This window comes from Meriones unguiculatus, chromosome 11 (assembly GCF_030254825.1).
Source record: "Meriones unguiculatus strain TT.TT164.6M chromosome 11, Bangor_MerUng_6.1, whole genome shotgun sequence".
Taxonomy (NCBI): Eukaryota; Metazoa; Chordata; class Mammalia; order Rodentia; family Muridae; genus Meriones; species Meriones unguiculatus.
The window spans coordinates 101,825,027-101,841,703 of NC_083359.1; the positions used below are offsets into that span (position 1 = coordinate 101,825,027).

General features: G+C 48.0%; 1 protein-coding gene across 1 annotated transcript; it reads right to left on the bottom strand.

Moving 5' to 3' along the window:
• Positions 1 to 263: 263 nt before the first annotated feature.
• Positions 264 to 2,363, bottom strand: Ccdc185 (coiled-coil domain containing 185). Its single transcript, XM_021633633.2, has one exon. It carries the CDS (start codon positions 2,361 to 2,363, stop codon positions 525 to 527), a length of 1,839 nt encoding a protein of 612 aa, XP_021489308.1. The 3' UTR covers positions 264 to 524.
• Positions 2,364 to 16,677: the final 14,314 nt, after the last annotated feature.

Here is a 16,677-nt window from a genome sequence, read left to right on the forward strand (position 1 = left end):
GCTCTTGAGAAAGGAGAACTACACAAGATTCTCAAATCTACTTGCTTCGAAAAGCCTCTAGCCTACCTTTGCTTTTTCCTTTGCAGACTCCTCAGACTTCACACTCCACATTTCACCTTTCTCAGGTTGTGGAGTAGGATAAGACTTACCAAGTCATACCATAAACCTCTATTCCCAGTAGTACGTTCTTCTCTGGCTCCTCTGTTTCCTGCCTGATGTGTGCTTCCAGACTCCTCGAAAGGCATTTGAATGAATGTTTTCTATTTCACCTCAAAGCCCAGGAAGCCACGCAATTTTCATACTTGCCTCCCATTTTCTCTCCCCAATCCCATCTACACCATCCAAGTGAATCAACGAACTAATTCTTGGGAGGAAATTGCAGCTATTTTATATACTTTTTAAAAATCAGTGGTTGGCTAAAATCAGATTATAAAGCGGAATTGCATGGTGAAGTGTCTCTCTGTCTGGCTGCCAGGCTGTGCCTGCTTCCTCCTGGGTTCTCAGTGGACTCCACTCTGCGGGTGCTAGAGCAGGTAGGCCTCTGCTGCCATCGGATCAAAGCAGTGGTTTGTCTTGGAGGCTGAGGAAACCTTCTGGTACTCCTGGAAGATGGGATCTTTCCTCGGGGTCATCTGCTCGACCCTTTGTTCCTTCTTCTTGATGGCTTCCTTGATGCCCTCAATGTGACTCTTCTCCTCCTTCTCCGCTTTCAGCTTCGTGATGTGATGGTTCTTCTCCCTCAGGATGTTTAGCTCCCTCAGGTGCTGTGCCCTGTCCTTGGTGGTCTTCTGTGCATGACTCCTGGCCTGTCTGATCTTCTGTTGAGCCAGCTCTGTCAGAACCCGCTTGCTCTCCTCGTCTGCATCCTCCGCAGGCCACCACCCCGCTCTCTGGAACTGCTCCTCCTCTCTCTGGGCCTTTTCCTGCTGCTCTTGGTGCCTCTCCCTAACCAGACTCTCTTGGATGTCCTGGAAGCGCTGGCCACGCTGCTCCAGCGACAGCTTCCTGAGGAGCTCCTCCGCTTTGGCCTGACAGTCCATGAGAACCCTGCGGGCCTGGAAGTTGATGAGTGAGCTCAGATTGCTCTCCTGGCCCGTCTTTTCGTTCCCCACCTCCTCTGCCATGTTCTGCTGCCTTTTGCGACAGGCCGCCTGCAGTCTCTTCTCCATCTGCATCCTGTTCAAGTCCCGCAGACTCTGCAGCATCTTCTCCTGCTCCCGCAGACGCTGCTCTTGACACCGCTTGAGGTGCTCAGCCTGTGCTTGCACCCTGTCCAGCTTGTCTAGGTCTGGGTTCTCCTGGTGGTCAGGTCGCACCGTCCACCCAGTCTTGCTTTCCGTCCGCACCGCGCTCTTGCTCTTTGCCTGGCAGTCCTTCCACGAACCCGGTTGTTCATGGCCCTGCCGAGGCTGCTCCTGGCCCCCGCCAGGCTTGTGCAGTTCCTCCTGTCCTTGCCACTGTTCCTGGCTCTGTTGCAGCAGCAGCCTGCACTCTCTCTCCAGGGTCATGTGGACTTCCTGGTCCGAGAGCTTCAGCTCTTCCCAGGCGACTGCTGCCTGCTGCTGCAGCTCTCGGATCCTCTGGGCCTTCCTGAGCCGGCTCAGCACCAGGGCTATGATCTTCTGGTCCCTGGAAGAAATCACCGCCTCGTCCAGCTTGTTCTTGAGGGCCCGGGAGGGCTGGCTGCTCAGCTCTTTGAAGGAGGCAGATGGCCGGCTGTACTGGTTGGCTAAGGTCTCGATCCGGTCGCCGCTACCCCTCTTGTGGGAGCACACACAGGGCTGCTTCTGAAACTCCAGCAAGGAGGGCACAGAGGACTTGTCCGTGAGAACCGAGGGAGGCGAGCAGAGGTCTACAGGTCTGCCCACCGGTACCGCCCACTGGTCTGCACTCGGCGCCTTCTCTGCGGGCAAAGTTCCAACATTCTGGCGGTTGAAAGCTTCCCCGGGGCTCTGCCGGGGCGAACCTCCCCGGGCCACACGGTAGCGCGGGCAGGGCTGGTCAGGCTGCTGCTGCCAGTTCCTGCTGGGCTTGGTCGATGTCTCTCCGAAAGCTTCTTCCAGGTACCCGCTGCCGGACCTGTGCTTCTTGGCTCTGTCCGACGGTCTTTGGGCCACATGTGTCAGGCTGTGGCTTTCTCGAGGTGAGGGGATATCCCCTCGCCGGCGGGACCGTCCGGTGGGCAAACACTTCGAGGGCACCCAGGGTGCTCTGGTCTGGGTCTCGACACCGGGGGTCCGGGTCCAGGAGCTTAGGGGCGGCTCAGGCCAGCCCAGCTGGGCCTCTAACTCCGGTTCTTCGCCGAGCCAGGGTTCCCCGAGTTCCCCATAGGGCCGTGGAGAGAAGACATGGAAACCGGCCATGCTCCCTTCCCGGCGGGCCCAGAGTCTACACGAAGGTCGGGGGGTGGGGAACTCCAGGGGTCCACTGCCGACACCGACCCCAAGCTCGATCGTGGGATTCACTTGGCCTATGACGCTCCAGCCACTTCACAATGCACCCTGGCGCCATCCAGTCTTTGAAGGCTTCAGCGCACCCCACCCGGGGCTTTGATGAGCTGGCTGGAAGTCTAGGAAACAAGGGTGCTGTTTAGAAACGAGGACCATCATTTAGGAACGATGTCGTCCGTGTCGCAACTCCCTGGATTAGTGGAACTGTGAGGGCCAAGATAAAAACAGAATGCGGTGGGAGGGAGGGCCGAAGGGCAGCGTAGCGGGAGGAGGGGTCTTGCTGGCCCTTGGAGTCACATCTCTTATTTTTCGCATTTGTTTTGTTGTGTTCACGTTTGTGTGGAGGAGTCCGAGCCACGGGCAGCGTGTGGGCGTCAAAGGACAACTTAAAAAAGGAGTCGGTTCTTTCTTTACACCTTGTGAGTTGCAGGGATCAGACACAGGCTCGGGGACAACCGCCCTTTCTGCCTAAGAACCCCAGCAACCTCACTATCCCTCATCTGTGCACGCAAACCGCGAAAAGGAAACGGCCAGGAAAGCACACTGGGAGGTTTCCTGCACACCCTTGTCAACTCTAACGCAGCAAGAGGCAAGTCTGGTTTTCTTCTGAGGCGTCAGTTACAGCTTTCTATCAAATCATGACTCTCGTCTGCAAGGTTTTGGAAATAGCACCCCTCCCCCACCCCGAAAGATTTTATTTGTCATTTGTCTTTTTCCCCTCCTTTTGTGAGACCCCCCACCCCTTGCTAAGAGGCAGGGAAGTCCGGGTTGTCTGCTCTCAGCCCACGTGATGTTGGGCAAGTTATTCCCATGACCCCCAGCTTCTGGAAAGCTGGGCCGTTGTGAAGGTGAAGTGAAGTGAAATGTGTGGAAAGCCTGGTGCCATAATACATTCAACCAACGACGCCCTCCTAAACTTCAATTAAAAGTTTTAACACTTGGCGTACTGGTTTACAGAGTTTTCTGCAGATTTCCAGCTGAAAAAAAGACTCACTAGGTTAATGCAATTTTAACGCAGTCTGGGTAAAGGGTTGAGAGTGGTGACTCCCAGGTTCTGCCATGTCACCCCAAAACTGCAGGCCTTCCCTCATCTAGTTGTTCCTATGATCTGAATGGATGCCCCAAACTGCGTGCTTTGAAATCTGATCACCATGTTGGTGGCATTCAGAGGTAGGGGCTGTTGAGCTGTGAGCACGGAGCCCTCATAGAGGGGACTGGTGCCCTTGTTCCAGAACGTCATTCCAATTTCATTCGGCTCCAAGTTCCTGTGAGACAGTAGCCAGTAGCAGGCAGACCCCAGACAGCACTGAGTGTGATTTGTTAGGGACTCACTGGGAGATGGGTGGTCCAAGAAAGCAGCATGAACAGAGGATTACCATTGATTTGGCTTAGAAATAGGGGACTTAGTGGCCAGGACCAGAGTGACTTTGCTCAAGTCAGAATGTACCTGGTTTATCTACAGGTGATATCAAGGATGCCAGGGCCATTCCTGGTGCTCATGCTACCATGGTCCAACTTATAAAACTCTTTCTATTGGCTTATTTATAAAGATACATCCCACCTGTGGCCCCTCCCTGATAGCTTTAAATATGGTCCAATATAAAATTGCTAACTTACTTACATTTTTGTTTGATTTGCGTGTGTGTGTCTCCATTACCCATTTCTCAAGCATGAACTTTGTAGGTGACAACACTGTGCCACAAGGTCAAAACGTTTTAGTTTTACAGGTTTGAAAGCTTGAAGACTAGGTGAGGCAGCTGGCCAAGGAGCAGCCTTAGTGGCTGTCACTCACAGTGGCTGCCGTTACTTCCCACTGACTCCACACGACCCTTACGAAAGGACCAAAGAGACGGCTCAGGGGGTGAAGACACTTTCGGCCAAGCCTTCTAGCTTGAGTTTGATTCCTGGAACCCACAGGATAGAAGGGAAGAACCAGGCGACTCCCACAAGCTGTGCTCTGACCTCCACACGCACACTGCACCACACCCGAGCGCACTCGCGCGCGCACACACACAAACAAGTGAAATAACAAATATGAAGCTGAATGATAAAGATCATCACAGGCCACTGTAGATTTGTGTGTGGTCATTCACTTGAGGGTGCCACAGTGAGTGTGTGTAAGTCAGCGTGTACTCACCCCCTGAGAATCAAAGACCAGCCAACAGCGCTGCTTTCTCCTCAGGCTTCTTTATATCTGGGTCACCGGGAGGCAGGCCCAGCCACGCCCTCTCTGAGGGAAGGTCTCCCTTTCACAGTAAATCCATAATGGCTAGCAAATGCTGCATAGAATCAGGAACAATGTCTGGAACAAACTGGTTAAACACAAGAAGCTTTTTGAGGGTCCTGGTGAGAGGGCTCTGGGCCTTGGAGCACACCACACCTGAGACTCCATATCCCCATATGACTCCTTGGAGGACCCCAGCTTGCAAGACGTGCCAGCACTCCCAAGAGCACAGAGAAGTGATGAATGCTAAGATGCCAAGCGTCGCCTCGGTGCCGAGAGCCATCGCTCTCCTTTCCAGTCAGCACTGAGATCCTCAGCGGCTTGCACCGTGTGTCTCAGAACTCGGCCTTCTGCCAAATGTAGGCCAGGTCTTCTTTCTCAGTTTGTTGAAGGATTAAAAAAAAATATGCTGAAATGTGCTTTTACTCCACAACTCATGTGAATCCAGGGGTGGAGAGTACTCTGCACGCTGTGGTGCCTGTGGAAACTTGAAACGTTCTCTCTCTTGTCTCTCTCACTCCCTCTGTCTCTCCTCTCTTTCTCATGTCTCTTTCTTTCTGTCTCTATTCCTGTCTCTCTGTTTCTGTCTCTCTCTGTGTATTTCTCTGTCTCTCTCTGTCTCTTTCTCTCTGTTTCTTTCTCTTTGTCTCTCTGTAGCTCTGTCTGTCTGCCTCTCTCTCTCTCTCTCTCTCTCTCTCTCTCTCTCTCTCTGAATAGCTCCTAATGCTTGGGTCAAAGGGGAGAAATCAGATACTTGCGTGTGGTCTGGGCACCTGAACATGGATTGTTTAAACTGACATGAGCTTAAGAACAAAATATACTCTGAGGCCAGAGAGATGGCTCAGCAGTTGAGAACACTTGTGGCTCTTGCAGAGGACCTAAGTTTTGTTCTTAGCACCCATGGTGGGCAGCTTACAACTGGCCCCAACTCCAGGGGACTGGCATCCTCCTCTAGCCTCCACTGGCAAACAGTTGGTATACACACATAAACAGAAATAAATCTTGTAAAATGAAATACAACCAAATACAAACAAAATACACATTGAATTAAAAAAAATGAAACAGGAAGAATAGCAAAATCTACCAATGCTTTCTGTTTTACATTGGTTACATTTAAAATATTTCAAGCCCATCAGACTAAATGCAGTATATTATCATTTATAAAAATTAATTTTTAGCATTCTGATATGAATGCTAGGTGGTTTAAATTTGTGTGCATGTAGATATAATATACATTGCGGTATGCTTATTTTGTGTGAAAGATATTCTTAGGTTTATTTTAACTGACACATAAAAATTACAAATTCATGGGACGCTGTGTAAGATTTTGATATATTCGTGCATTGTGGGATGTTTAGATCAGAATAAACAAAGAGTCTCCTCAAACATTCATCATTCTCCCATTGTGGAAGTTGTGAAGTCCCTTTGTCTCCCTTTCTGACATATACAGTCCACATTTGTCACCTACTGTGCATGGCTCTGGATAACCCTGCAGTCACGTGACCGTTACTTAGCACCCATTGATCAACCTCTTCCCATCCTGATCAGTTTCTATTGCTCTAAGTAATGAAAACTTCAGGCACTTAGGCGGTAAATAAAGGCTTTCAGCACACAAGTGAGTTTTATTTTATATAAATTTATTACTTTGAAATCTCCTTTTTTCCCTTGTTGTGTGTGTGAGTGTGCATGTATACCTGTGTGTCTACATTTGTGTACCGGTCCTGAGGCACCCTCCGTCTTTAGTACGAGACAGGGTCTCTCCCTGGCCTGAAATTTGTTCAGCTAGGCTAGGCTAGCTGATCTTTGAGCCTCAGTGAATCTATCTGACTCCAGCTCTGACAGGGGCACACTGCTGAACCTGTCTTTTTATTTGTGAACCAAGACTCTAAACTGAGGGCCTCACACCTCCAAGGCAAGTGCTTTACTGACTGAGCCACCTCTCCAGCCCCTGAGGTCACTCACCTTCTCTAGGAAGATACTATTTAGGTCAGAACAGGTTTTGTTTTGTTCTGTTTTGCTTGTTGTTAATTCTTAGATGGTAAAACAATTTTTAATTTCAAAATTCACATGTATGGTATACTTTTGATATAGTAGGATTTAGGTAGGGTCTTTTATGCCCCATCTTCACTGTTTCTTCACTATGCAGGAGAACACATGACTCTAAGTAACAGTACCTAAAAACACAGACATGGTCCACTCTCTTTATGTGCCTGTACTATGCGCTGGACTCACCAAAGGCATTGGAATCACAGGACAATTTAAAAAAAAACCAAGCATACAAACACCCAGGGAGATAAATGAAGAACAAGTTAGAATGTATTTATGCTAATATGCTAATAGAGTGCTAAGCGTGAACATTCTAGTCTGTAAACAATTTTTTTTTTTTTTAAGAAAATAGTGGGTTAAGAACCCGGAAACCGGCAAGTTAAGTTGCCATGGAAACATTCAGAGTGCAAATATTCCATGTGGATGAGAGGTGATGTGTGTAAAAATGATTGTGGACACGCCCTGAGCATATGCCGGAACATGCCTCTGAGTGCTCTGCGTGTGACCCTGACGGTGACAATGCCAAGCAGGGCCTGCCGTTTCCAGAGACACCAAGAGAGAGACCTGGAGTTTGTGATGCTGGTAGCGGACGGAGGATCCAGAACTGGGATCTGGGTTCTCACACCCAACTTAGCACCCCCCTCTCCAGCCTTCGATAGTCAGGCCTTGCAGGATAAATGCTACTCACTCACAGGCAGAGAATTGTGTGTGGGCCAGCGCTCGTAATTTTGCTGTAGCCTAAGATTTTTAATACTTTTCACATCTGTGAACTGAACCCAGTTACAAGCCTGAGGTGGCCAGTTCTTCTGAGGAGAGGGAGAATGTTAAAGTATGTTCAGAGCCAAAGGTGGCTTAAGTTCCACAGGAGTGGGAGGTTGGGACAGAACGCTACAGTCATCAGGCCACTCAGCAGGGACAGACACTTAAACTATGTGATAGTCACTTGCTTTAAAGTACCATATGTGGCTTCGAATGTTACACTCAGGACAAAGTTTACCTTAATAGCTCACACAACATGGTGACCCTTCTCAACACAACTAAAACAGGCATTATATTGAATACACTCTTTTCTTTTTTTCCAAAGAGTGTTTTGGTTGAAACCTTTTAAAAGTTGAGTCTTTTATAGTTCTATATTTTCCCTGTTTTGCTGAAGTCGAGCCTGTGCTTTTCACTTTCAATGGCATTTATTTTCTCGGGAAGATCTAAGTGAGGGAAGGTGGCACTACAATGGAGGTGATGGGTGATTTGCTGCAGTTGTGGACTGTGTGTGTTGGTGGAAGGGGCATTGTCAGTCCTGGGCTGGCGTGGTCAGTAGGACAGGAAGTGCTCAGCCCACTGGAACTGCAGCTTCTGCTTCCGAGCGGGCTTATTCAGTCATGGATGGTTTGCAAAAGGCAACAGTGCTCTTCCCCACTCACAGCCACCTATGTGCAGGGATGGGGAACCCCAGTGATTGTGGGTGGCTGCCCATACAGTCAGAAATCACTTCTGTCCGCAGGAGCTGTACAAAGGCCCCTTTGTCTTCCTGCCACGGCTGCAGAAGGCCATTGACCGCCTTCTATGTCGTGTGAAGTGGTGGGCCCTCCCCTTCCTCCCTCGCTGAGCGAAGACCCCCCACCGTACACTCTAGTGGACGCCTTAGAGGACCAGAGCTTTTCTTTGTGGTGTGTGTCCACGGTAGACCCACCCCTGGAGGTTCTGATTAACCAATTCCTCCTGCAGCAAGTACCACGAGAAAGTCCTTGTTTCCCATTGTCTCTGCCGCCCAGTAGCGCATCTCCGGGCCGGGCACACTGGAGGCCCTTAAACATTTCAGTACAATGAGTGTGTCACCACTGCCACGCCCTTCCTTGATGGACATCAAAGCTCCTGATGTGCTTGCCCAATTGCCGGGGCGAATCTCAGTCTCTCCCCCCTAAGCCAAGCCCTGAAATCATCTTTCCTGTTCCTATTCATTCCCGTTTCTAGCCTTACCCCTCACAGTTGTGAAGAATCAAGGCCTCCAGCTTTCACAAGTGACCCCTTTTCAGTTTGCATTCTGTTGCTATAACAAAGTAACTGATTTTTGTTCCGGACTTGTGGTGAGGGAGTACGCCATGATGTGGGTACATACGTGGTGAAGGAGGCTGCTTGCCTCATAGTGGAGGGGAAAGAAGAGAGCAGACGGTGCACATCCTAAAATGCCCTTCATGGTCAGGGTCTGGGGTAATTAACTTTCTCCCACTAGGCTCCACCCTTAAAGGTTCCGGTATCTCCCCATAGTGTCACAGGTGTCACCAAACCTTCATCGCATGCACCTTTGGGAGACACTTATGGAAACACTTATCCAGCCCATGGCATACCTCTAGGCCTTCACCTTCTTCCTTTGACCCAAGGTGGAAACTGTCGCACTTCATGCCAAAGCCGCTCCTCTGATTCTGCTGCTGACTCCTCCCTAAGCTACTGTCCTATTACTGAATAGGTCCCCATGTTGAGCTCTGTCTGACTTCCTCCTCTCTCGGCACACACATGCTGAGGTGACTTCTGTTCTCCAGGACACTTGGCACTTTCACTCCAGAGCACTTCCATCCAGCAGAGCCCTCTGCGGTGAGGAAGATGCTGTGTGTCCACAGCTGTCCCTTATGGAGGCCACTGGCTGCATGTGAAATGCAGCTAGTGAGACTGAGGAAATGGATTTTTGACTTTAAATAATTACAATCCAGTTAGGCATCTGTGGCTAGTGGCCCCCATCTGGACAGTAGAACTTACAAGCATGAGCTCTGAGAAGGGCTATTTTAAATGTGCTAACATGAACTAATGCTTTACCATCGTCCAGCTGTGCAACCCCAGGACCGTAGGTGGGACTGTAGAGTAGGACTGCCACACTTAAGTGCTTACTGTGAGTGTGTGGCTGTCATTCTCACAATTGCTATTGTCACTGTTATCTGAGCTATGCATATTGCCTCTTCAAATTTCCGGTCCAGATGCTTTAATGACCAGCACAATTGGTTCAGTGAGTTTTGACTATGGCATTTTTGAAATAGGAAATATATTAGGCCAGAGTTAGAAATGTGTACATCTCATGCAGTAGAGGCAGATGTTGACTTGTTAAACGTCTGCTGCTTTATATGGCTTTGCTGTGTACCAGGTGGCAAAGTAAAGCTTTCTTACAACTTTCTTACCATAGGTTGCATTTTTAAAAGTCATATTTCTCTCAAATTATGACTATTTAGGTCAGGTTTGTTTTTGACTAGTTTGGGTCAAGACTGATATTTAGGAGTTGAAATCTGGTGGCTTTTTCCAACCTTCACCTTGATTTTTTTGACATGGCTGCCTATTATAGTCTTTTGAATAAAGTTCAAACTCCTCTCGGCAGCCTGAACAGCCACCCATAGCCTTATAAACACATATTCTCTAGGTACAATGAACCCTCCATAATTTTCCAAGTACGTCGTGAAGGATTGTGTTGAACACTGTTGTGATCCTCATAGAATTAAAATTCTCCCTTGAGCATTTTTGTTGCAGTATGCTGTACAGTGTCAAGGAAGGTTCACTTCTGTGCCTGTCTAGCCCAGTCCCACGTGAAAAGGAATAATGCAGTCAAGGAGGATTGCATTGGCCTGTTGGGCTTCTAGCTGCTTTGGCTACCCTTTGATAATGGAGATGAAAATGTTCAGCTTCCTCAGGACCTGATTGTCTGAATGAAACATCTGTTCATTCAGTGAGGTCATATAAGCATTTATTAGCACTATCCTAGGCCCAGCAGTGAATACAAAGCCTAAGAGGTCATTTTTGCTTTTTGTCATTTTTCATATCTCTCTGGTACATTGTGGCATTGTCAGAAGAAAGAGAATAAGCTCCCAGGAAACTTTACCAGTAAGAAAAAGCACTTCTGGGATGGAGGGGCGGGGGCTGGGATAAACTATTTTCCTTCTTTTGCCACTTGAGTGCAAACTCCAGATGAATAAGGATTTTTTTGTTTGTTTGTTTGATCAGTTCTGTATTTTTCACACACTCAACAAGGCCTGTAACTTACTTAATGCCTGCCTATTCATCAAAATATGCTGGGTGTGTGATCAAAGAATTCTGTGCATTAAAGGGTGGCCTGGGTTTTTAACTGTGGGATTCCAGAAACCCAGAAAGCTGGGCATCTCCTAGAGGGACTGGTATGTGGCTGAGCATCTTTTACGAAACGCTAAATGCCAGGTGAGTGTAGTGAGGTTCTGTAGTGGAGGTTTCTCTCCTTCCCACCCTTGTCCTTGGCATCACTTTGAATTACCCTTCTTAAAGAAAATGTTCCTGCCATGCTGACAATGGTTTTAAAAGAATGAATTTAAGAAATCCAGGGAGAAAAATCAGGGTGATTAAAACACACACACACACACACACACACACACACACACAAAGGAAAAGGTCAGGAAAACAACATTTTAATATAATTAGCCACAACTGGAGCGCATCTGAGGGTACTGGCTCACCTTTACCTGGTTGCCACTGAAGTGGAGACCAGACCAGAGGTGGTGACCATGTTAAAACAGCTCATTAGCAGCCCTTGTTTGATTTACGCCAAAGACCAAACATTGCTATATAGAGGCCAAAGTTTAATGTTATTAAAAATATTTAGCCAATTCCAAATTCAATAAAAAGCTGAAGGTCCAGGCATTATTTCTGCTGCTGTTCTCCTCCCCAACCCACAGCGATTAAATTTAACTAACTGAAATGATGTTCTAAGCACTAGATATTTATGCCAGGACCTGAAGTGGCAAACATCCTGGCACACTGAAATTACCCAAGGCTTGTTTTACTGGGATGCCTGTCCATTAAAAACAAACAAACAAACAAAAACAAAACAACAACAACAACAAAAAACCCAAATGGATGCAGAATTAATTGATGAGAAAAGAATCAAAAGCAAGAGAACATCATAGCCCTGAAGGGGCTTACCATATAAGAGTGTGTGTGTGTGCATGTATATGCATGTGTGTGTGTGGGGGGGGGGGTCCCTTTCTGTTTGCAGAACAATTGCCCAGACTACATTTCCCAGCTTCCTTTGCATAGCTGCAAGGCCATGTGACTAATTGGCCACTGTGACATCATCCTGTCATGGAATGTAGGCAGAATGGATGTGGGTTTTCAGGCCTGGCCCTCATATACCTGGCTCTCCTTTCCCATGCACTGATGTAAAAAAAAAAGAAAGAAAATAAAAAAATGTGTGTTTGTGTGTATGTGTATAAAATAAATTCATTATGGTAATCATCCTTTCTCTCTCTCTCTCTCTCTTTCTCTCTCTCTCTTCCTTTCTTTCTGAATACTTGATTGAGGCTCCATTCCCCAGCCATTGCTTTTTGTGGTATCATATGGAGTCAGTGTAGAGATTCCCTAATCACCCTAGTATGAGATACCAATCAAGGATAATCCCTATGCTTTAAGCCATTCAAAAAGATTCATATTAACCAATCCACAGAAATCCCCTGAAGTGGAGCCAGACACACTCATGTAGCCTTAGAGTTCCACCTTCTGTAACTCTGTTCCCGGTACAACCACTCATGTGGTCCTATCTGGAAGCAAGTTCTTACTTGGAGCAATGAAGTAACAAAGGATTGTGTCTCTCATCTATGAAGCCATAGTGTGGCATATTTCACCATCTTTAAATCTTGCCAAAAAAAAGCCTGGTATGGTGCCACACGCCTCTAATCCCAACACTTGAGAGGCAGAGACATGTGGATTTCTGTGCGTTCAAGGCTAACCTGGTCTACACACAGAGTTAAAGGACAGCCAGGGCTACACAATGAGACCCTGTCTCAAAAAAATAAAATCTTATAAAGCATCTATATGACAAAGACCAGAGGCTCTTGGAGGCCATGTGTTGAAGTCAATGGAGTCGCCTTCTGCATAGGCCCCTGAATGATTGTCCATCCTGGCTGTCCTATCCAGTGTCCCCATTCCTGCTCTACTACCATGACCCTTGTACTGTTAAATGAGACAGAAAGAAATGTCAATTAAGTGGGGATTGTTTCTACATTGGCTTATCTGTTAGGGAAGTTTAAGCTAGCCAGACTAGGACAGGGAACAACCAACCGTTTTCGAGGGATGTAGTGTGGGCTCAGGACACGCTGAGAGGGGCGCTGCGTGTTGATCATCAACAAAAGCAAACTGGTTTAGTAGGCAGACATCTTCTTCCAAGCTAAAGCCTTCAAGGAAGGACTCCTTGGGCTGATCTCTGCTCCTCTGCTGGCCCACCCTGACACGTGGTAGTCTCCAGGTCAACTCCATGTCATTAAGTTCTAGGTCGAGTCTACCTTTTATCTATGTGTATTTTTCTTCTCTCCAGTCCTGTTGTGTGTACATGTGTGTGTGTATGCCTACCTGTGCCTGCCTGTGTACTCACATGTGTGCGCTAGGAACTTCTCCCACTGAGCCCAAACCCCAACTCTTCCAAGCCAGTCTGAGAGTAAGCAAGCTTCAGAAGGCAGAAGCAAGACGTGGTACCACCTTCAGTGAGTGGGTTAAGCATCTTAGGTGAACACATCAGTGCCTTCAGGAAGGGACAGTGACTAGTGAAAAGTAGAGTCAGATGCCCCTCTTCTGCCGTATGGACAGTAACCAGGATTGTCTTCTCTCGGTGTGGGAGACACACGAACATGAGAATGGTTTTGCGAAGAAGTGGTCTGTCTGTGCTCACAGAGCCCTTGCACGTACCCAGGCAGAAATGTGGGGTAGAAAATACTGAAGCTGATCAGAGACGTAGATGGAGTTCAGAAAATAGCCAAGAACCTTTGCTGTGGTTTCCACTGGAAAGACTTGGAAGCAGGGTAAACGGATATAAGACCGAACCAGGGTGGATAATTTCTGCTCCAGGGACAGGGGCTGTCCCTCACTGTCTAGTACTTGTCTCTGGGCAGAATACTCTTGCTGAGTGTGAGGACTCCCAGAGGGGATGGATAGGCAGACTCTGGCTTACTGTCTCTACAGACTGGCTAATTCCTGGAAGGGTGATTCCTCTGGGATAGCAAGGCCCCCAGACACCAGTGAATCAGATTATAGGAAACATAAAGGCCATGGCTAATCCATAAGCAGCTTGCATTCTGAGAGGTAGGATGTAGACATTTGCTTTCCCTGCATCTCCATCAAACATTCAGTGTGTTCACACATGCATCTGAGGTCCACGGGGGTGGGGGGGGGCAGCACCAACTAGTTCTTTGACTGGCATTCTCTGATTTATTAGTGATCTTGAGCAACTTCCCATCTGTCTGTGAGCCAAGGGGGAATGGCTCTCTACAGTGTGTCTGCCCCTTCCTAGTTCTGTCTCTGTCTTAAGACCAGAGCAAAACTTGTCTGCATGGCTTTCCATGCTCCTCTTGGCGTGGTCTCAGGTGTGTCTCAGACACTGTACCACTTGGCATTTCTTCACTTGCATTGTCAACTCTGTTTGGTCTCTATCCCTAACCTTTCCCTCCTGATTGCTGCCTAGGCTGTTCCATCTGCCCAGGAAACTTGTTGAATCATCTGACCCCTTTGATTCTCCTCAAATCCACACAGACACACAGATGTTTGTACTCACATAACATATTTGAAGTCACTCCCAGGATCCCTTTCCAGGGCCCCCTCTTACCAATCTCACCAAGCTTACCAATCTTAACTTTTGCTACTGTAACTGCTAACTTATTTTTTAACTTCCCCATAGACTATAAATGTGTTAAACATTTTTGTTTTTGTAGTCTCTGATTACTGTCTTTCATTTTTTAAAATATTTATTTATTTATTTATTTATTTATTTATTTATTTCCTGCATGTATGTGTGCACACCACATTCATGCCTGATGCCCATGGAGATCAGAAGGGGGTAAGAGGATTGGATCCACCTGGGACTGGAGTTATATGTGGTTGTGAGTCACCATGTCGGTGCTGGGAATCGAACCCGTGTCATCCCACCTCAGCTGAAGAACAGCAAGCGGTCTTAACCACTGACTCATCTCTCCAGCCCTTGACAGGATTTCTTAATGAAGGAGAATTTGACGTAGCTGTGCAGGCCCAGAAAGGAGAGGCAGAACCATGAGCAAATTTTCAGGAAGGGTAGATCTATCGTAACTCTTGTCAACTTGACATAAACCAAGTCATACCTCAGGAGAGGGAATCTCAACTAAGGTGTGCCTATGCCCATGGAGACTTTCTCTTAAATGCTGGTTAATGCAGGAGGGCCCAGCCCACTCGTGTGTGTGTGTGTGTGTGTGTGTGTGTGTGTGTGTGTGTGACTTCTGGGCAGGTGGGCCTGAGCTGTAATAAGCAAGCCTGCTGAGAAAGCCATGGGAAGTAAAGCTGGCACGTGAGCAGAGTTCTTCATGGTCTCTGCTTCAGTTCCTACCTTCAGTTTCCTGGCTTGGCTTTCCTCGGTGCTGGGATGTAAGCTGAGCAAACCTTTCACCTCCCAAGTTGCTGTTGCTCAGTGTTTTGTCACAGCAACAGAAAACCAAAGCAGAGCAGTCCCACACAAGGAAGGCTTTTCTGAGTGCTGCCAGCTAATACATCAGACTCTCTAGAGAATGGGATGAGGCTACATAATCTTGGTCAGAAGTAGTTTAATTTCTGTGGTGCCGGGGTTGGAGCCCCGAGCCTCAAACAAGTGCTAGGCAAGTGGTCGGCTACAGAGCGGTAGCTCCAGCTAGATACCACTGTGTCAGGAAGGAGACTTAAGCGTAGATCCCATGCTTGGGCCAGATGAACTTGGATGTTCCTGTTGGACCTGGCTTTCTGTACAAGCCGACTGTTGCGGCTAAACCACAGATTTCAGATACATTTGTTGCATGGTCAACAAACGTATCTTGTGCCTTGTGGATGTGACAGCTATTTTAAAAGGGTAGGCATTTTACTGTGAATAAACTGGAGTAAATATTCAATTTACAGAGAACAATCTCAGGTCCTTGGAAACACAGAAAAATGCCCAAATAATGTTTTGGGGCCTCAAAGTACATGCTTTAGCAGGAATGCATTTATGATAGGCAAAGATGTTAAACTTACTCTGTGCAAAGCTGACATCTCAATTTTACAAATCGAAAAAAAAAATTGAACTAGATTTATCTACTAAAAGCTAATTTCTCTTGCAAGAATTTGTTAAAATTACTTGCAGTAAGAGCCGCCACAGTAAAAGCTGTAATTTCCCAACTACCTTCAGTGTGTGAGATTTTGGAAAAGTCGATAGAAGGACGGGATGATTTGGTGGCTGTATCAGAAACATGGTTTTTCATATCCACAAATTGCTACAGAATAATGGAATGCCAGTGGTTCGAAAATACTGCCTGCCGGCACCACCTCATTAGGGCAAACCCCTTAATCACCGCGGCTGGAACCTGGGCCCTCCCTCGGAGCCCAGCCCGCAGAGGGAGGCTGAACTTAGCACAGAAAACCCCTGACCGGGAGCACTTTCTTTCTCGGGACCCCTGACCCTTTGGGTTCTTACCTACAGGAAATAAGCCCCTCCTTCGGGCCATACCCAGCTTTCCGCATTGGAACCCATCACCTCATCGCCGGTCACTCTCCTCCCTCGGAGAGAAGCCCCCCCCCCCCCGCCCCAAGAGAAAGCGCTGAGAGATGCCTGCATCTCCAACGCAGCCAAGAGGAAAAACGCCGCGGGGTCAAGGGACTGGATACAGAGACCCAAACCTCCTTGGGCCATCCTCTGGGCTCTAGGAGAAGTGCTCACCCTGTGGAGGTGCTCGGAATCCCTGAGAACTTGAGGTTTTAGCAAGGATCGAGTTTACTCCTCCCCATTCAAGTTAACCCTGTCCTAGGTGCCGGCCCTAGGCGGGATCCTGTGGCGGTCGCAGCCTACTGTGGCGCGCACAGAGGCTACCGGTGAAGGAACGCGGTGCAGACCTGCGCGTGTGCCCGTGTGCGCGTGCCTGCGTATGTCAGCTCGCCCCTGAGTGTGCGTGTGTTGGTGAAAGTGTGCCGCCGCCTGGCGACTCGTGCCCGACAGGTGCA